Raw genomic sequence first — 22,702 nt, 5'->3', positions numbered from 1 at the left:
AATTGTTCAATCAACTATAATGTCAGTCTTAGATTATTGTGATATTGTGTATATGCATTCAGCCCCATCCATGTTGAAATCACTTGATACAGTTTACCACAGTTCACTACATTTTATTAGTCATGATCACTGTGAACTATACCAGAATGTGGGATGGTCTTCTCTCAGTGATAGAAGGGAAGGACACTGCGTCCTTTTTGTTTATAAGGCTTTACTAGGCAAGTAACCCTTCTACCTCACTTCTCTTTTAAAACCCAAATCCATCTGTCATAAAACACGCTCACAGGAATTTATATCCCTTGAAACTCCTCAGATCAATACTCAGCTTGGCAAATTAGTTTTTATGTTTTTTGCACCAAATAAATGTAAGAAATTCCAAGAGGTATTGAAACTGGACAGGTATGTGTCAGTGGATCATTTTAAATGTCTGCTGGATGATGTTGTTGTTGTACAGTGTTCCTGCTTTGGTTGATTCATAGACATGGTTGCCATTTATTGTTTATTTGTCTGCTAGTTATTTGCTTTATTTGACATTTTATTGTTATTACTGTGGTAGTCATCATATACTGTATAGCCCCTATGAATGTGAACTCAGGTCATTGCTGTAAAAGAGCTTAATGCTCAGTCAGTTTTCCCTGATTAAACAATGGTTATACGTGTCATTGGTGGCCTATAACAGATCTATAAAGTATTATAACAAACAAAGCCTTCATGATGGTTGCCTTATTAAAAGTGGTAGAGGGGGTAGCCTGCTGTACTGTTTTATGTGCCTTTGATACTACACTATGGCATCATTGTGTGTGTATTTACTTGTATTGCATGTGTTAACTTCATTCTATGAGCTTTATGATGAATAAAAACATTAATTACAATCTGTAAGGGGTGTCTTATTAGAAATTGTGGTACCCTCTTGTGTATAGGCTTTTCATGGATGTTTCATCCAAACATACAACCAATGTGTTCATACCTGCTACATACACTGGTAAAATGTTAAAGTGGAATATTTTGGATTGCTGTTCAGTCAGAAAGATAGATAAACATACTGCTGTCTGCATCACAGTTAGACTGCTACTAAATATGACAATATGGCAAGCAATGAAATCTAATTTATAGAGCTTTTGGCTGATTGTGTGGTACACTGTTAATGTTGGTATACATAACTGTAGTGGAATACAATAAAAACCCACATGTCACATTGAATAAATGATAGGATTCAATTAACTGATGCGCTGGGCAGTAGTAGAAAATGGTAGTCCAAAAAAATACTTCAAATTAAATGATAGGACTTCTGAGGTTGACATGATAGACATGTGTTTAGTGAAGTTTTCATTATGAGGCTTTACTGTCACCTTGTGGCAAGAAAGAGACATTCAGAAATTTCGCACTGAACTGGTGATGTTTTAACTCTTTGAAAATCAAGAGGCAGTGTTCAATAAATTGTTTCAGTATTTTTAATGCAAATGTGAAAAGCCTTGCTTATAAAGGATATGTGAACAATTCTGTAAACAAGCATTACATCATGACTTGTGACAGCATATGTTGACCACACGAGTATAAAACTAAATTAAATAGTCAATAAAAACCGAAGCACAACAAACAATATCAAAACATGACACTTTGGTTTATCTTTGGCTCATATTTGTACAGCAGTGGGGCAGTAAGGCTCACAACAACTCTTAAAATGGTCGAAATATCAGACACATTTTCAAGAGGATGTGAAAAAAAAACTGCCACCTTGTGTAACCTCTGAAATCTTAATAATCAGAGTGATTATACATTATAGAACAACTCTAACCAATACGACTTTTAATTCCTCCTGGATAAAACATTTTTTCACCAGTGGGTATGTCATCATTAGCTCTGTCCAGCAAAGTTATTTTTTGTATAATTTCTGAAAACAATTATGCAAAATAGTACTTTGTATTTTTTGTTTGTGTTTCACAGATTCTTGTATTAGAAAAATACTCTCTTAGCATTGGAGACCAATATCAATAGTGGCACTGCGTCCTTGGACTCCTGAATTGTCAATTGAGGCATACAGAATTACTATGACCAGTTGTTTATATTTGTGGACCATAACATAGAAAAATATGGACACAAAATTACTATGTCATAGAGTTCGTTCACAAGCACCACCAGTGACAGAACAAAAAAATGTGACAGTGACATTACAATGTATATATATATATATATATATATATATATACACACTGTTGTATTAACCCAAACTTTGCATGAGAACACAGGAAAAACAAATTAAGTTCAGCCAACAGAACCCCGCTAGACTGCATGAATCATAGTTTGAGTGAGTTGACCTCTATGATCTGCTGCAGGATGTTGTCTACGTCGGTGGTTTCCAAACTGATACCAGCCAGGTCCAGCTGGGGCAGGAGCGCTGTGAGAAGCACTACAACGTTGTTACGGATGTCGTGCAGACTCTCCTGTGCCAATCTGGTTGGAGAACAATTTAACTGTTAATACTAAGACTTAACTTACAGTTTTATTTTTTTAGTTAAATAAGTTAAATTGATGACTCAGATGAAATCTCTGTCCAGGGGAATTTTACCTTTTAATTTACACATCAGCAAAAATGGAGAACATGACTGTGAAATTTTGCCATCAGAATAAAAAGGTTGGACTTCTGTTTTTGAAGAAGTGAAAGTAGAAAGTGGAGGGGTGATGAAGATAGAGGCTTACATTCATACTAAGAATGTTTGGATTGGTTTATTTTTTAAGTTGGAACATTTACAATTTTAATTTCATTCATATATCAAATGATACTGTAGGTATATATATATATATATATATATATATATATATATATATATATATATATATATATATGTGTGTGTGTGTGTGTATGTACATGTGTAATTACTTGTACTTAAGAGGGTAAGATAAATCAAAGACACTGATTTTTACTGCCATTTACTTTCAAAATCTTCAACTGAACAATAGCTGAGTACCTTAATTCTGACAAGTAAAGTCTGTCAACAAGCATGAGGGAATACAAAAACATGTTTTTTTGCTCCTTGGTCAAAAGCATGATTCCCTAAAGCTATTTAGAAAGCAGCTTTAGTGGCGCTTGTGCATGTCTGTCTAGAATACACACCTGCTGTCCTCAAGTCCACAGGCCTCGCTGTCATTGACTCTCATTCTGCTCTGAGTTTCATTCTTCTCCCTCTTGGCTCTGTTCTGATCAGGCTGCTCCTTCGGCCCACAAACAGGCCTTGGACTCTGGACCATCACCCCCTGAGGTCCCGGAGCCCGAGCAGGTCCACTGGATGACGTAGAGCTCTGATGGAGAATATTTATTTATGTGTTAGTTGTAATTTAAATGACCAAGCATTTAAAGCCCATTTAAGCACTGATTTTAATGTACCAAGAAGAGCACCCTGAGCTCTGTAAGAGTCAATCTTTCTAATGTTTCCTTTTTTTTTTTTTAATATAGAGCTATATAGCAGTTTGACACCACAGATTTTGTGGCCATCATCAATCCAGTAATTTGGGCTTTAGGTTAATATATTTCAGCAGTTGTGAAATGTGGGAAACGTGATGCCATTTTTTGTGAACTCCATATTTTAGCAACTGTATGTTTTAATTTAACTGAACAAACTGAATAAATGCTGCAAGAAATAAAATGTTATCTTTTAGCTGGGTTAATGGGAAGAAATAGACTTGTGAATGGCTTTGTGATGATCACTATCGTTGAAGTTTGTCAAATTTATCTGTAATTTAAGGTATTTATGGCTCAAGCCATTTGAAGACAAAAACAAAGTCATGCAGTTGGCAATATTACAGTGCATTAAGTCAACGCAACTCACACAGGAGTAAATATGTTAGTCTTTCAAACTATCCAAACTCATTTATAGGATGTTAAATTGACTCACACTCAGAAAATGTTATTTCATTTCTACTGTCTGTTGAGCTTTTTAAATTTATCTTCATTGATTTGTTTATAAAAAATTTGGGTATAAACTCTGCTGACCTCAGCCACGTCAGTCTGGCAGCCAACTGCTCTTGTTGCAGTGGATGCTGGTGGTGTCACCGGCTGTCCTTTTTGCTTTTCAGTGCTGCTGTCAGCAGTTGTCATCGTGCCTTGAGTTGTCTTGCTAATTTCCAGACCGAGAAGCCTTCGTAACCTTTGAGCCTCTTTCTCCAACCCAGCCAGCTTCTGGACTTTAGCTTCCCAATCACTCCCTTCTGGAGGCAGTGGTCTGCTCCGTTGGCCTTCAGTTCGGCTCAGAGGAGATACCACCACCGTCTGGGTGGAGGAGAGTGAGTTGTACCATGGCAGGGTACTGGAGCCTTGCTGCACTGTGTCACCTGTCTTGTCTAACCAGCTGCTACTCCCCTGCTTGTTCTTCTCGGGTACATTTGTTTGTTTCTCAGGGTGCAACTCCTCTGCTGTGTTCCCGTTGTCGGGCTGTTGCTTCTCCCAAAGGCATGGCTTCTTTTTCACACAGTAAAATAATGATCCTGGTTTCCGTTTGAGGCTACAAAAGAGTGAACAAAGGCTGGTTAGTTAACTGAAGGCATTAAAGATCCTTACGGTGTTTTAAACTCCTAAACTACATATTGGACATTCTTTAAATTATTGCTAACCACTTACTGTTTGAAAATGAACTTCTAAAGACTCTAAACATCCTTGAGACAGACAATCCATCACACTAAGCATTAAATCATACATGAGAGTGGTATCGACCTTCACATTTAACTCTCTGCAAGAAGGCGAATAAGTGTATTTAACCAAAATGTTGAACCATTCCTTAAAAGTCCAACTGATATCTCATTTAATTATCCCTCTCTGCTGTCAAAAACGATGTATTTAAATGTATTGTTAATAGTTTTGTTGAAAAATATCAGAAAAGCTCCTTTCTGTCTCAGTGTGTTAGAGGCTTGATTGATTGACATTAGCTGGCAGGCTAATGGTTTTACGCTGTGAGACAAAGTAAATAAACTGGTGTAGCTACAAGTCATGGACAGGCAGTTTGTTGCTAAAAGGGATTTTGAAAAGCAGTGAAGCATGTAACTGAACTGAAATTACATTTTTAGGTATGTTTACATAGTGTTTAAGTGCTGCAACTGATAATCTAAGTAGCTATCTATCCTGCTAACTGACATTAGTGGTGTACTTTTCCCTGGCTCAACAAGCTAAAACGTGTGTTCATGTTGTCGTCTTGTGTGTAGCAGGATGCTATCAGGCTCAGTGTGACCATCTGCTCTGCCCATGATCGAACGCCACATTATCACTTTATACAAGATTTGATTTGCAGCATTGAAATGAGGTCTAGATGACTTGACACTTCCGTTACTGCTTATATGTGTAAGGTTTTGCATCCATGGTAAGCATAACAGAACAACATGTTAAAACTGTTTTAAAAATTTAGTTTGGGCTACTTTTTTCATTTCACAAAAATTACCTTTACTTCTGTGCTGAGGATACAACTGTGTATTTGCCCTCTTATGCCTCTTTAGAGGTCCAAAATGAGAAAAAACACAACGCTAACATGCTGATGTTTAGCAGGTATAACATTTACCATGCTAACCATCTTAGCTTAGCGGATTAGCTAACATTTGCTAATTAGAACTGAACACAAAGTACAGGTGAGGCTGATGGGAATGCCATTGGTGTTATTTGTTTATATATATGGTTATAGGCACTGAAAAGTGCTATATAAATAAAAAAGATTTGATTTGCAGCATTGAAATGAGGTCTCCAGCTACGTAGGCGGACGGCGGAGTGGTATTTCATTGAAATAATGCAAAACTAGGGGGCACAGTCATGAAATCAAAGAATTTAAAATAAAAACTTCTCTAAAATAAATAAAAAATTTTGACTTCTGATTTTTTTCTCAAAGAACACAGTACAAGTGATTTACAGAGCAGATATGTATGCTGTAGTAGACAAAAAAGGCAGTGTCATTTCAGTTGGACTTTAAAAATGATTTTGATAAGATAGTAATATATAGTATAGTAATATAAAATATAAATAAAAAAATAAAAAAGATGTACAAGGATGTGCTTGATCATTATGTTCCTTACATTTACATGAGTCTGAACATACAGCATGCATCATAGCCCACCTTATCGTGCCAGTGCTCTTTCCGTCTCTTTCCATGGGCGCCATGTTTGTGTCTTTTGTTTTGTTGGTCTCTTTGTCTTCAAGGCTCTGAGCATTTTTGTCATTTTCCGAATGCACCTGTCCATGTGTAATTAGTGTCTTGTCTTTAATGACTGTGTCTCTTCCAACGGGCTTGTCTTGTGTGACTTCAGCTGTGACTTTACTTCCTGTTTGTGCATCATCATTTGCCTCTGTATCTGTGTTCGTCTGATCGTGTTCTTGTGTGTTTTCCTCTATGTGGCATTGATCTACTGCAGCTGTGTGATCAGGTGTGTGTGTGGACTGGAAGGTGGGCTGGCTGGGCTCTGATGAACTTCGTGAGAGGATCTGATGTTTAGTCATTTGTTCCTGGAACTCACACACCTGAAACACAAACAACCAAACAAATGTATTAAATATATCCAGAAGCAAATCAGTATACTGGTACTGTTATCAATGGGTTTCAGTATAAGAAACACTCATACCTCCAGTGATTTTTCTCGTTTTCTGCTTTTGGGGTGCTCTCTGAGGGAGAAAACCAAACAGATTAAAGAGTTGAGAGGGAGGGCAGATCAAAATGGTGGGATTTAACTTCAAGAAAGTCCATTTTTCTGCAACTTGCTTGTTCATTGCTGTAATCATTCCAAGATGACAAGAAAGTAATCTATTTTTGAGATTTTTAACATGAAGAGATTAAGTGAAAAGTTTATTCACAGTATGAATAAGACTGTGCTCAGATCGAAATTAGCACTGCTTCAAAAATGTAGTCTCTTTATTAGTTTTGATGAGCCACTGCTTTGTCACAGCAGAGGTGGGTAAAGGGCACCAACAAAAAACCTAGCGTAATCAGGCAAAAATGTTAAACTTGGCTAAAATATTGCTGCAGTGTATTTCAACATCATCTGGCAAGATGTTGTGTTGGCCAATCAAAGATAAGCAAGTACACATTTTTAATAGAATACTTCTATGGCATTATAATATAAGCTTTTATCCATATAGCAATAATAACCTAGATTTCTAATAGGATTAATTGTTACAAAGGAGATAGTGAAGCACAGAGAGATTGTAAGTAGGCACATCACAGCCACATGCAATTTATACACTTTCAATTACTTACCTAGTTTTATGAAACTTTATGAAATGCTGCTTGTAAGTTAGTTTGGACTTTATTAGCTTGCAGCTGAGCTATCTTGGTAGGTAACTTCTTCCAGATAAACAGTAGTTATCTAAGCTAGTTGGCTAACTTGACTAATAGTCAATTAAAGGACTAGTGGGTAAGATTTAGTGATATCTAGTGGTGAGGTTGCAGATTGCAACCTACTGAAAACCCCTCACCTCACCCTCCCCTTCCAAGCATGTAGGAGAACCTACAGCGGCTGTGAAACTAGCAAAAAACACAAAAGGTCTCTCTAGAGCCAGTGTTTGGTTTGTCTGTTATGGGCTACTACAGAAACATGGCGGTGCAACATGGCGGGCTCAGTGAAAGAGGACCAACTCCCTATGTAGATATAAAGGGCTCATTCTAAGGTAACAAAAACACAAAGACTCTTATTTTCAGGTGATTATACACTAATTAAAACATACTTATGAATATTTCTTTCCATATTCCATTTCTGCCAAGTCCGTTCTGCTAGATGCCACTAAATTCTACACACTGGTCCTTTAACTTCCAATAATTTACTTTTTTTTTTTTTTTTAATAAGACGTTTAAAAAGTTTTTAGTTTAAAATTCAAGTAACAAAAACTGCTCAATGTCTACATTCCCCTGTGTTTATCAGTAACACTTCAACTTGTTTTGACAAAAGGAAAACCCCGACTTCTCATTAGTCCTTCCACGAGTTTGACTTCTCTCAGATTGTCAGACAAACTCACACAGTCACATGGACACCCCCACACCGGAAATAAGAATGTGAAACTGACAGATGGAAACCACAAAACAGCATGTGAACCCGCACACACACATACAGGCAAGCAGGAAGTACAGCAGTCAGAAATAACGTGTGAAACGTCCGTCTGTATAGAAAAGCTCACACATACACACACAAACACATGCACGCACACACATGCATGCCATGCACACACACACTCACACATTGAGACAGAGTTTGAGATGTCTAGAGAAATGGGAATTTACTGTTTCTTGTGGTTCTTTTGGTAGCTGGGCGTTAACAACTCCTCGCTCTCTTCTGCTTCCTCTGGTGAAGTGCAACTTCTGAAAGACAAAAAGACAGACATGGCTTAGCAACTACTGCTGCTGATGTTTAATTCAGGGCACACACACACACACACACACACACAAACACACACACACACAAACACACACACACACACACAGATGTTAAATTCAAGGCACACACATACACACTGGCAGGGTAATGAAATGAGGTTACCACACCCTTCTGAGAAGATGTTCTTTTTTAAATGAGATTAATTATCTGATGCATCTCCTCGTTTATCTGTTATGGCACATGTAGATGACTTGACACTTCCGTTACTGCTTATATGTGTAAGGTTTTGGGGTTTTAGGCACTTTGTGCTTACGCTTGAAAAGTGCTATATAAATAAAATTATTATTATTATTGCCACCTATAGAGCCATGCTGTTATGTGGCTAAGGTGAGGTAAAAGCTCTTTTAAGTTTCTTTTAAGCAAATTTAACATGCTTGATGATGCCAGGGATCAATGATGGATCATAACAGACCTTCTGGATATATAGATTGGATTTATGGATCTAGTGATTTTTCTCTCAAGAAAAGGTTTGAGACACACCTGTAACGTGCATTGGGGTTCTGACTGCAGTTCCAGCTTTCAGGTATGTCATCATAATGATTCGCAGGAATGCTCCGCCACTTGAGGCACTCCTCACACTGTAACCACATGGGACCCCTGCAGAAACAGACCAACATGGTGAGTACTTTCAGTCAAACAGAGCTCTGTGCAAAAGGGGAAGTCCGTTCACCAGAAAGAAAAAAAGTTTCATGATGATCTCAGTGAGTTTAGATTTTAGTGCATGTTGGTTGAAAAGCTACAAACACAATGAAAATATTTTATGTTTATCATATTTACAGTAAATTTTTTAGGTCAACACAACAATAAACTAAAACTCAGTTGGTTGCAAAGGCTCTTGACATTCCTTGCCTCTGCTTTTTCACTCTTCTTTATTATCGTCTTGAGAGCAGCTCCAGCAGCAGCGTTTCCATTCTCTGGTTTCAAGCTTTGTTAAAGAATGACCTCATTTCACTTTCAGTTGAATTTACACGTTCCAACATGACAAACTGACCTATACCTTCCTGAATTGTTACTGTAATCGTCCATAAAAGGTGTGTGTGTGTGTGTGGGGCATGTTACTTACACTCTCCCAGTGGTTTTTACAGCTACAGGAACAGACTAAAGGCGGCTTTAGACTTTAACAACGATTGTGTAAGTTTATTGCCTGTAGCAACGGTTTTCAAGATGCGTATGATAAAATCTTGGTTGCAATCAGTATGAGGCATGTCATCTTGTGCTCTGAATTTATGGTGAATTGTAGCTCTACCATGTAAATGGAAAAAAGTGTATGAAAGCAGAGGCACATCATCAGCTTGCATCATCCATCTGTGCCGCTCTGATGTTTCAAAAAATGCAGCAAAGTCAATAGTTCATAGTTCTTTTTCTTGTGCCATGAACATATTAAGGAGAACAATTGTGTTTTCTCCCTAAACTTTGTTCAAAAAACTGCACTCATATGAAATTTCATGCCGGCCAGTGTATTCTGTGTCATTTCATGTCATATTCTGACTGGTTAGTTTGTATACGTGGTCGTCATAGCAGAAGTCACATTGTGAGAATTTCGCCTCAGACTGTCTTTGGTCGCCAAAGCTCCAAATCAGTTTGACCACATCTCTCTCACGATTGTCAACTTTTGTTCCTGACAGCGCAACATTTCACAGTATAAACCCTATAACCCTATGAGCTGAAATCTTTTTCACACTTGTACTAACAAAGATTAGCCAAAGTTCAGTCAGGAAGACTATCTTTTGCATGCTCAGGTCGTTTAATATTATTTCTCAAACCATCTGTCATTCCCATCCCGAAGGCATGCTCACTTATAATTTCCTTGCTGTCATTCCACTGGGTGTCAATTAAGACATCAGCTGTTCACATCAGCTGATCACATCTAACCAATAGCACGTTGACACACCTTCATTTGTCAGCCTATCATAATGCGGCTCACTTTTTAAATATGTTTTCTTCTTTGCTTTAGTGCTTTCATGCTGCTGTTTTGCACGCCCTACCACCTCCCCATCACCGCCCAGTCTTTGCAGATTCATCAGTGAATTGCCTCATCAACCTCATCAACCTCATCAACTTCAGAAGTCATCAGCCACCACCACCAGTGTCTGGACTCCATGGGGAGATCTATCTTGCTGCTGCTCATGACTGATGTCCTTCGATTCAAAATCTCCCTGTAGCGTCTAAGTGCCAAATACTTTTGTTAACACTTAATCTTTAAATAATAAATAATAAACAACTAATAAACAATTCTTTTTTGTCTCTCCTGATTGAACTACTGTTACCGAGACCCAAAACAAAGTCAACACTCACTCGTCAGCGTCCTCCTTTTCTTCATTTTCATCTCCTTTGTCCAAAGCCTGAAACTCGCGCTCTCTGGCCTTCTTCTCTGTCATTGCTTTCCAGTAGTCGTTGAGTTTTATGCCCAAGGCGCCTAGAGTCAGTCTTGGGGAAAAGAAAAAGCAATATTAGTATATTAGTCATATATTTCTGTACAGGTCACAGAGAAAACTTGGCCTGTTGCTAAAATTACTTATAAAACATGTACTGTACCTGTATTCCTTTGTGTATTCAAAGTCTTGCTTGTTGTGAGCAGGTTTGAGGAAGTTACACTCGATAATACCGATGACCCCGACTCCTGCCCGCTGACCTGAAGACTGTAGGAAATGAGAGAGCATAAGCAGAGGCAGACACTCTTTATTAATAAACTCAGAAGCCTGCGGTGTGCCTATAACACTTGAAGACATACAGTATAATTAGTTTCCTCTACCTTCAGCTGGCAGCCCACTTTCTCGTAGGCCTTGATGAGGCGGTTCTTGTGGTACATCATGATGCCATAGTGGTCTCTGTTTTTCGGATTTAGCCCAAAGGTCACCTTCACTTTCTCTTTCTAATAGACACCAGTCAAGGTTAACAGCACTGGACTAAATGCCAAACAAATAAGAAAATGATTATATCCTGTGAAGTATTGAAAATACAATTTTAAATGTTAAGGTGGCTGATTTTTTTTTTTCAAATGGCATGTTAAAATGACATGAAATCCAACCGTTCATTAAAGAAAACATTTTAAAAGCTGCAAATCCTACATATAATTAGCTTCATACAACTAGATTACAAACTCAGATTTAAATCTGGAAAAGTGAACGTTTCAACCGTGACATGACTCGTCTCTATAGACCAAAAAAGAGTTATAATTTCTATGAATACAGCATAATTCTACATTTGCATGGACTCTCTCTTGCCTCAGATTTATTCTGGTGAATTTTGTGGATACTGGGTTTTTGGGTGGATATGGTTGAACAAATTAAACAACGTTTCCTGAACAGCACAGATGTTTTTCCATTTTGAAAATCGGTAAAAACCACACCACTGACAGTCACAAAGAAAACTTTAAATCTTGTATTGTGCAGCCTGATTGAAATGACATTTTTCTCAAACTAATTTACCTATAATCATACTAAACAACTGTGGAATGGCTTTGCGATGTTAATACAAAAGCTCAGCTAATAATTCTCTATTTACAGCTCTTGAGAGGAGATAAGAAGACGTAAATCAATGACAAATATGAAAGTGAATTTATAAAGCATTCTAAACAGATATGAAACCAACATGAATTTGCACTACTCATTTTCATTTTCCCTTCTCTCACACGCTTTTCAGACTGGTGGAGTTGTGAGAAACGCAGTAGGAGTTGCCTTGACACGTTCCTACTAAAGAAGCACTGTCATCTACAAAAGTATCTGACCTCATGTTCACTTCCTGTTGCCCTTCGATAATATGTACGATTACAGATGACATGACTTTATAGCACCACCACACACACGCACACACACACACACAAAGATAGTGTAGGGATACACTGAAGTGGGGTTTATACACATCATGCTCAATGTGTGTCAGCCTCTTCGACACCAACTTGGCAAGAATTTTCTTCCTCCTCAGTATGATCTGAGTCCTTGGCTTCAGGTACAAGATACTGAGGTAGGCCTGAGATGAACAGATAAAGAGAGAGAGTGCAAAACGTAAAGTAACCACAGCTGTACTGGGGCAGTGTGTTACTACAAAACCACAAGCATTTCTGGTAGTGAAAAGTTACTCTAGTTTCACGCTTGAAACTGGCAGATATACAGTCAAACACATGCTTGCGTAGGATATGTAGGGGTGTACCCAAACCTTAACCACAACCACTGCTTCTCTTACCCTGAATTCTACACTAATCCTCTTAACCACTAACCCAAAACTCATTCAGATCCAATTGTATGTTTTAACTCTTGTTATACGTTATAATGTTAATTATCATTATCATATTTGACCAATTTATATTTTGAACAATTCTTACATCTTCATCTGTTGAGGAAGATCATGTGATACAATCAAAAGCACCAAACAGCTACTATATGGACTTAGTAGTGAGATTGTTTAGTCAACTACTGATTCAAAGGTCATAAAAGAACTTTCATCCCCCAACTTTTAAGCCAACATGAATATAAGTCTAAAATAAGTCTATGAAGTGCTCCGAAATTTGCTATCGAAATTTGACCAGTGACACAATTCCTTCACTACACAAATTGTGTGATGCGATCAAAAGCTCCAGAAAGCTCTTGTGGTGAGTTGTTTTGTCATTTTATACTGTGCACTGTTGCGGTGATTTGACAATGAAAGTGAATTGTGTCTTGAATGACACAATTATTCTTTGAAAATGCTACACGTGACTCTTTCATATCAATAAATCGGTGCCACATTCATACTGAAACAGTGGTACAACATATATTCCGTGTATGACTGTACTAGTACTGCTTTGTTATCCTGTTATTACTGCAAACACACAATAAATGCCAGCTTCTACACTGGGTAGTTTATCCTCTGGACTGCAGCATTACTGTAGAAAACAGGAAGAGGGTGCTGTTTTGTCAGAATTTCTAGCGCCTGGAAGGCCAAAAGCTCCATGGTCCTCTTTGTTTATGGTGATTACACAGGTTTATATATACTTTTTATCCACTCACCCTGAGACTGTAATGCATGTCTGGGATGTTGTGCTCAGCTTTCAGGGATCCACTGTTCCTCAGACCTTTTTTCAGTTCCTCGATCTGAATCTCAGGCAAACGGAAGTCACTCACGTCGTTTTCAAAGTCGATCTCCGGCTTGCCATCCTTGGCCCTTCAGGATAAAATCAATGGAAGCAGAACGGGTAATGACACATTGTATATATCTGCTCTCAGATCACTTTTTTTCACTAATCTGATCAGTACCTGGCATTTGATGATTATAATTATAGTGGGGACCCTTTTCTGAGTGTGAAGAGGAAGTGAGAAAGAAGAAAGGCTAAAAACTCCTGAACATGAACTGTTGCTCTTTGCAGCAATTTGACTCTGAAGTACTAAACTTTGCTTAAAACAGCCACAAGGACAAGGGTCAAGAAATCTTTCAATGTTTTTCTGCTTTTCAGATGACGGTGATATGAGGGTTTGATTTTGACATGGTGTTGTTTTGCATGGATTTGTCTAAAGGCGTGCTTAAACAAACACCATATGTGTATGTTAATGCTTATTTGCCTGTCTCTATGTGTCTGTGTTTGCATATTCATCAATCTCACATGTGACACATTAGACCTACACTCAACACACCTGCTCCACAAAACTAAAAACACGAATGTGTGTGTGACCTCAAACTTTAACTAAATTTAAAAATGACTTATATGTGGCTGAAAAAACCTCATCTGATGCATTTTTACTTTCAACCCAAATTCAGCTTCAGCAAACATGAGATTCTGACCTACGGATGTTCCAGATTAATATCTTGGTGCCTTTTTTGGAGAGGATCGATTCAAAGTGTGTGTGTATCTGCTCCTGGGAGGTGATGATGGAGTGTTGGAGGATGGCTGCCAGGCTGGCCTCCGAGTCCTCAGTCACCACCAGCGACTGTTACACTGAGTTAAGGTCAAAATATAAAGGAGCTTGCAAGGTGACAAACCTATTCTCTACCAATCGGAGTGAAGAAGCTGTTTTATGGCTCTTGATTTACCCAGAATACTAATTCCCTGGTATCACAGCCTTAAACTTAGTCTGCCTATTTGTATTCAAGTAAATCACATGGTGACATTCAAGTCTTTTACAGTAAACTACAGACTTGTTGGTTTACAGTAATTATACAACACACACACTGAATCTAGTGGCTCAAATATTCTTTCTCATGAAGGATATTGGTTTGTTGGTTGAAGGGGACAATGGGGACAATGACGGCCTGGGCCTTGATGTTTTCCAGGTAGGTCTGAGACAGCATCCCCACAGTCTGGCAACCCCCATTCTTGGTGAAGATGAGGGCATCACGGCCCAGACGCATGGAGCCAGACTTGAAGCCGTTCCCATATACGCCGATAGCCTGCTGACTGGCCTTACCTGAGCCCTTTTCGGTAAAACCAAAGCTGGATATAAAGGCGAAGACAGTGAGAAAATAAAGATTTATTTGCATATTAGGTGCAACTAATGATTATTTTCATTGTAGATCATTAATTGATTTGTCATTTACTCTATAAAATGTCAGGAAAAAGTGACCTGAAGGTGTCCAAATATATCTAATTCACAATGCTATAGAATAAAAAAACAGTTAAAGAAATGACTTAAACAACTACTAGATTATCATAATGTACTGTATCACTCTACTGTATATACTAATGTCTCAATCTACCAGTCATTTCAGCTCTCTGTATATGTGTGGAATTACATGCTTTTATTTGTACAAATTGTGTGAACAAGATGGATACTATGACATGTGGGTGTTTTTGGTAAAATGTGTGTGTGTAGTGAGAGAAAGAGATGCCAAATATAAAATGTGGTTTATAAATGCTGGTGAGTCACTCCTACATGCAAAAGAGCAACTGTTTTGTGCATTTGCCCTTCATGTGGATGCACATTTACGATGTAAGTGTGTCATACCTGAGCATCTTGTGCAGTTTGTTGGGTGTCATGCCGCTGCCGTTATCGGTAAAAGTTATACAGGTGTGACCGGCTTCTTCAACTACATCTATCCAGATCTGTTTAGCGGATACACCGGGATCTGATGCATTGTCTACAACATGAGAGGCAGAGAGAGAGAGAGAGAGAGAGATGGTCAAAGACATTTTTCACCGTTTTCTAACATTTGCGCGGCCAAGCAAATAGCGTCACGGTGCTCCTGTTCCATTTGCATATATGTAAATAAGCTGATATTCATATATTCGGTGCAAAATTGGCCCCTCTCTATGCAAATAAGCCTCGTTGCAAAAACAGTCTAATTTAAAAAAGACCAGCGCTAACTGCCACACGCAGTTAGGTGGAGTTATTAGCATCTTCAGATAGTAAGGGGGGGGGGGGGGGAAGACACGCACTTACACTTCCAGCTGCTGTGTGACACACAGCCAGCTGTGGGCACCTAACTGAACATCAGCACTGGTGCTTCTGCGAAATCTCGGATACACAGATAGTCGCATTAATAGATGTATTTTGACAACTGACATTTCAGTAGTTGTTATAGATGAGGAATACTAGAGAAGTAAAAGAGGCGAAATACATGAAAGTTGATTTGTGATTGTGGAGAGCTCTGTGTGTGCGCACCTCTGCTAATTAAAGATGAGCAATTTGAGGCTTTTGTGCAATTTTCATTATGGACCAATCTGTGTGTTGAAATATGGAGAAAAGCTTGAAACACTGAAAACAGCTCCGTTCACTCAATCAAACGCAAAACAAGAGCAAGTTGCACTGAACTGCAAAACTTTATGTGTTTGCGCCAGCATATCATTAGCGCAAAATCTTTTGTGAATAGAACCTTAAAACGGAGCAGATTGCGGATGCAAATGCTGCGCAATTCACGGTGCTATCAGCGGGCGCAATCCATTCTTTGTGAATTTGGCTCATAGTATTATCGGTATAGTTATGATAAAGAAAAATGTAATAGTACATTTTGCCTCGTTTTCTCTTCTAAACAAGTTAACATCAACTGGAAGGTTGACTGCATTATTGTCTGTCTGCTCGCGTTTCTTGTCCTGTCGTACTTTTAAAAATCGTATTCAGCAACTGAGTCGGTGAGTTCAATATTATTATCGTTACTATTTGTAACAAGTTGTGTAAAACCGTAATTTCCCTTTAACACCACTTTACCCTAGCTTAGCAAAAAGCTTCACAAATATACTAAAACAAGGTATATAGAATATTATAGGACATGAGAGCTGCATTCATACGAGTGTTCCTGTGATTTTGTTCCTTATATGTATTAGAAACATGACAAACACCACAACTACAGCCAGAAACTGCACTACCACGTGCACAGCATATGGTGCACCGCATATAGTTTATATAGTAGTAGCTTTAGTATTTGCACCAGAGCTGTAAATGTCCAGTTTTTCATGAATTACAATATATTTTAATGATACATTGTAACTTTCAGGTGTCAGGGACTTTACGCTGCACTTGGTGACTACCTCTTTGCATTGTGTGAGCAGAGAAGGCAGTGCAGAAATGTGATACACAGCACTGTGTTTCATATCTGCATGTATACACTCCCATTTCTGATGAAACTCGGCAGCCAACAGACTGCGAGCACGTCTGAACCAATGAGAGCACACAGAGTGGAGGGCTGTCAATGTTGACAACCCAGAAACAGACGCTTTGCATCACGTGGAAGAACAAATCAAGTGACTCATATTCTGTAGGGGAGGACAGGGTTAGTTGTCACATTTGTTAGATGTCGCTCCCTAGAGGGCGCTGTTAAAAAACGTCGGTCCTGAGATATTCAGAATTGGGGTCAGAGGTCACCTACAAGGTCAATTCAGGAGAAAGACACTTGATATTAAGGTGAGAGGACATTTAGTGTTTTTCATATCAAAATGTAAACATCTCGCTCTTCTAGTTTCTCTTCTAGGCTTTTACACAATGGGTTTATAATAAAACAATTATTACCATTAAAGAGTATAAGGGGAGAGCGATAGTTTTTTTCTTAGCTACGCTACAACATGTGGTTGTTAGCTTTGCCTGTTGCAAAAAATACCAGTAGGGGATGCTTGTAACATTCATGAACATTCAACATGAAATGAAACTTTTTAAATTCATTTTTAAGATTGCCTCCATTTAAAAAAAAATCTCCATTAACCTAATATAGAGGCAACCAACGCCACGATGGGGATGGTTATCACAAGTGCACAAGATGTACTTGACAGTCCACATCTTTTGAACAGACTAAGCTTAAGGAGAGTAACTTCCCTCCATTCCTACCTGACACTTTGGGCTGCCATTGCACATTGAAAGGGACTCTATTGAGGATACAGTCTTTGAGGGATTCAAATGAAGGTAAAAAGTGTGACTACCAACCCTGATCTCCCCTACTGAAGTCCAAATTATTATTGTTTTTTTTTTTTTTAATCAGAGGCACTTTGTCCCTTTAAATGCACAGGTCTATGCCAGAAACTCCATGTCACATTACACTTTATCACTGTTACAAGTTATTAGAATTTTAAGAATAGTATCACAATTGCATGGAAATAATAAAAACAACAACATAAAGTAGAATACAGGCTTATTTGTTTTTACTTAACAACATAACTTTTAACACAAACACTCTTCTGTACTGTGAACAAACCGCCGACACTGTGTTAGGTGCGTGTGGCAGTAATAAAATCGTTACGGGTGTGAAAGAGGAAGTCCACTCGGTCCATTTTAGTCTACTTTGCACAGTCTGAGACAGCGGAAGACTGCACAAAATGAAACCGTCAAAAGTTGCAATAGGGACAAAGAGAGCGCTGCACAGCTGCAGCAGGTGTTTCGGAGTAACTCTTCATAATGGTGCCTACCTATTAACTCTGCCACCGCGCTGAAGGGCCAGGTATGACTCGTTGAATTGCTGTTCAGGAAGGAAGGACTCATCTTGAAAAAAAATAAAATAAGTCAGACAGTTAGTTTCACTTGTCATTTTTCTGTTCTGCAGCAAAAAAGTCATTTGGCAACTTAATATCGCACAAATCACACATCACACTATATAAATGTATATGTGTGTATAAAAAAAGTGAAATACATACGGAACTCAGACGAATCCCATGCTCGCTCAACCTCGCCATGTTTTACCACTGAATGTTTTGCCTCGTCCTGTGGTGTCTGTTTTCTGCGACACAGGCAGTGGGCGTTGCGTGTTCAGAGCCTCACTGTCAATATAGGAAGTCAACTGAAATGAACTGAGAGGTGAAAGAGGTGAACAAGCAAGAATTTACAGCTGCCAAACTCAGAGATAATTGAGGTGTTTCGCCTCTGAAGATGTGCCAGGTAGTCTTAATCACACTATAAAAGAAATCTTCATTCTCTGAATACTTTGTGATCAGTACAGTTTCACCTGTCATCCTGCTACCGAGAGCTATTCATCTGAAAGCCACGTGTAATTCAAGTGAATGATAAGAATGGTTCCTGTGTTCAGTGTGGTTTCATGCTTATTACGGAAGCTTTAATTAGGATGAGATAGATGGTTACCAAGGTTTTAGGGAAATATAAAAACATTAGAGGAGAGTAGTTGAGGGAAAAAAAATAAAAATAAAAATAATAATGATGAAAAGTGCCTATTCAATCATTCGGCTGTCAAAAGACTCAAATATAACACAAATTAATTTGTAAATCTTGTGTTTTTTTCCCCATTTTTTATTAACAAAAGGATAATATACAAACATTCAGGTAAACAGTAGCAGCACATACAAATCAGATTTAAATAGTATAAAGATATATGAAGAACATTAAATTAAAATGTTAAAATACACTTACGTAAAAAAACACAAGAGCATGCATGTACACAAAATACAAACATATTCTGTCAGGTTTCAGGGAAAAAAAAGTTCCATAATGTTTCAATAGCTTGTTACTTTCTTTTTATGTTGTTGTTGTTTAATAAACTGAGTGATTTAAGTAGAGAATTCAGTTCCAGGAGAAAAGGTGAGATCTTAGGTAGTGATTTGGAAAATTTCTGTTTGTGAATAAAAAAAACTTTGCACTTAGAATAATTAAATTAAACAGATATTCAAGAGCGCCATCATCTGGATTATCATAGTAACAAATAATATCTTTAAGATTATAGACAGTTAGCAACTTCACAAAAGTGACTCTACATCTGTCCAAAATTTTTGGGATATTTCACAATCAAAAAACAGGTGAGAAATTGTTTCTATAGTGTGTTTACAAAAGATACAAGAAATATCAATGTTGTAAATTTAGCAATAAGACACAAGCAGGGTATATTTTATGTAAAATTTTGAAATGTACTTCCTTAGCCTTGTTTGAAATACAGTAGTTAAAATGTAAGAGCGAAACTCTTCTCCAGTTTATGTTCTCAATCTGAGACCTCCAGAGAGACTCATCTGTAGGTACAGTTTTATTCTTTCTTTGAAAAGTTTGGCAAATATGCTTATCGTTACACTTCATATCTGTTAGTTCAAGTCAATCCAACATCAGTAAATGCTGTGTTATATTATTATCACTATAACTTCAGTGGCTTTGCGCAAGTTAAATTAATCCATATGGAATAGCTCGAGTTAAAGAATTAAATTCTCTGAAAGGAATTGGAAAACTGTATACAGACATGAACCGTCCATAGGACAGTATATTACCAAATTCATCAAAAAGATTGAGAATATGATTTATATGTCTTTGGAACCATTTAGGAAAGAATAAGGAGGATTTTGTTTCTGATAAGTATGTCACAGTTGTTCCAGAGAAAAGTTTTGTGAGGTGAGAAATTGTAGAGAAAAGCCGGTTTCCAGGCTAGAAGAAAGTTTTTAGAACTTGCTGATTGAAGTTTGACAATTTGATTGGCAAAAAAATTACATGTCAAAAGAAAAGAAAGACCTCCACTTTTGTTGAAAATGTGATTTGGGATGAAATATCAAATCGAATCAGAGTTTTAAAGACACTCTTTTAACCCGTTAACCTTAAAGGTATTAACAGTATCAACGAAATCCAGGACTTCAAGACCTCCTTCTACTTTACTCTCGGAAAGTACACATTTCTGATTTATTCTTCCAAAAGAAAGTCTAGAAGAATTTTATTTACTTCTGTGGCTGTTGAATCATTTACAAATAAAGATAAAGATGGATACACAAAGTGAGACGGTCCCTCTGCTTTGAGAGGAGAACTCTACCTAGAATAGACAAATCCCTTTGTAGCCAAATATTAAGAACAATCTTGGTCTTTTTTAGTGTGTTTGAGAAATTTAGATGTTTTCTAGCTGTAAGATATTTATTCATAAATATTCCCAAATACTAAACGGAAGCCTTTACTGAGATGTTTTCAATTACAGAATCATCACAATCATGCAGAGACAAAATTTCACACATGGACATATTGGATCTTAGACCTGAAGCACTGGTTAAATCTTATCTGTTTTACATTCCTGCCTGCTGCAATACTGCACATTGCTTAAAGTCCCCCTCACTCAAAAATGGATGTTTGAGCTTCACTGTGCAGAATGATGTTTGACACCAGAACGCTGTTTATCTACTGCAGGGTGAAGGTTTCTATGTCCCCACCTTAAATCTGAGACGTGGAGGTACATGCATGACTTTGTGGGTCACAACTAGTTTGGAAGCTAATCGTGGTCCAATTTGCAACTTGCGCAAGTGTTATGTGTTGTAAAAATTCACCACTTGCAAGTGACTTCACGAGGAAAGAAACAACTTCTCAATACAGTGCTGGCACACTTTCTTTAATGCTCCGAGCATGGCTCACTCACACTCGATACAGACATACAAGCTTCTGCGGAGGTATGAGCCCCGAAAAATGGGCTAAACACTCCTTTATCTCTTTCACACCAACCTCTAGGAGTCATTGTGACTACCCTATGTGTGGTTATACCCATACAGACAGGGCAGGATATGCCTTAATATATCAAAATATATGCAAGTTTCTCTCTCAAACAGGGACATACTGTTCAGACGCACAAACATGAGACTAAGTGGTTCAAGTGTAATAGCTGTTGCCAAAATGTTGCCAAGGTGGAGGAGGAAGCAGAACTTTCCTTTACTAGTTTATTGGCAGGAAGGTGAGTGTGTGGCCTACAAGAAACAAACATATGCAAGATCCACAGAGAGCAATCAGGTTACACTTTCTGTGCAATATTAACACTTCATACTGTAACTGACTATGAAAATAAGAAGTAATAGACCACATATGCTCTGTTCAAGCAAGGATGGATATAAACGATACTAATAAAACAATGAATAAAGCACCCTTCAAAGTTCACCGTTACATATTTTGGAAGCATGTAATGTCACCCAAATAACACTACTGAATATGCATGAATTACCTACACTCAACAAAACACTCTCAAGTAACACTGAAGCATTATTACTCTGTTTGGTTTCATATGTGAAACATAGCCACTAAACAGGTTTCTTCACAGGCAGAACATAACCTCCAGACAAATTTAACAAGCTGCCCGGGGGGCACAACGCCCAATCACACGACTGCACTCTCACCTCAAGAGTCTGTTGAACACTGTCACTAAGCATTTTTAACCTTTAAGTTCACACATGCATTCATACATATTCATATAATAATTTCCCTCACATTTCCCCCTTTTGATTTCTTCTTTATCAAATTAAGTCAGAAATTATTGTAGACTGTGTTCATAAGAAATCATGCTGAAGCAATTAAAACACGTCAGTTGACGTGTGCTGCAGCTAAATCGACAGGATGCATGTTCCAGCGGTGTGATTAGATCAGATGTCTTCGTAACCTCTTCACTCAAGGGTGTCTGGTGTTGTTGTTGTTGTTGTTGTTGATCCTTCTTCTGAGGTCAGAGGTCACCAATACTTCACCTTCACTGTACAAGTCAATAAGTTCAGAATACTCAAAACTTTTGTGGAAACTGATTAAATTCAAAATATTTAAGACAATTATTTGTTAAGTACTTATTAAGCATTTATTCAAACTTAAAAGTTTACATTTTATTCTTTTAAGTGCACTGTACTTCAAAATATTGTTAAACATATTTAATGTTTTTAGTTTCTCCATACTTGATTATTCTGATGCAATAGTACTTAATTGAATAAAAATATACTAACTCAAAAAATATACTTGTGCATAACCCATAGACTTATGCAATTTATTTATTTAAGTTCAGAATATTCAATCAAAACAAACAAACAAAAAACAACAACACACACACAACTTTGGCTGTACAATTTAAGTTTTTTTTAAAATTCTGTCTAAACATGTGTGAACATGTAATGCTGCTCTAGCTTAGCGGTGTCTAACCATGTGCCAAGGAGGGCTAAGTATATTCAGGTTTTCCTTCCAACCAAAGACTCAAGTGATTTCACTGATTAGTT

At 37.7% G+C, this 22,702-nt stretch overlaps 1 protein-coding gene across 1 annotated transcript; it reads right to left on the bottom strand.

Moving 5' to 3' along the window:
* Positions 1-1,437: 1,437 nt before the first annotated feature.
* Positions 1,438-18,621, bottom strand: zgc:152774 (uncharacterized protein LOC553526 homolog). The gene is made up of 17 exons (XM_042419079.1): positions 18,416-18,621; positions 18,191-18,263; positions 15,306-15,438; positions 14,574-14,794; positions 14,146-14,293; positions 13,377-13,530; positions 12,232-12,360; positions 11,144-11,263; positions 10,927-11,030; positions 10,687-10,818; positions 8,872-8,988; positions 8,238-8,315; positions 6,589-6,628; positions 6,087-6,487; positions 3,989-4,496; positions 3,113-3,297; positions 1,438-2,451 (listed from the first exon to the last, which is right to left on the bottom strand). Exons 1-17 carry the CDS (start codon positions 18,452-18,454, stop codon positions 2,295-2,297), a joined length of 2,739 nt encoding a protein of 912 aa, XP_042275013.1. The 5' UTR covers positions 18,455-18,621; the 3' UTR covers positions 1,438-2,294.
* Between the last annotated feature and the right edge of the window lie 4,081 nt (positions 18,622-22,702).

Source organism: Thunnus maccoyii, chromosome 8 (assembly GCF_910596095.1).
Source record: "Thunnus maccoyii chromosome 8, fThuMac1.1, whole genome shotgun sequence".
NCBI classification, from domain to species: domain Eukaryota; kingdom Metazoa; phylum Chordata; class Actinopteri; order Scombriformes; family Scombridae; genus Thunnus; species Thunnus maccoyii.
This window is presented reverse-complemented; position numbering and strand designations above follow the sequence as displayed.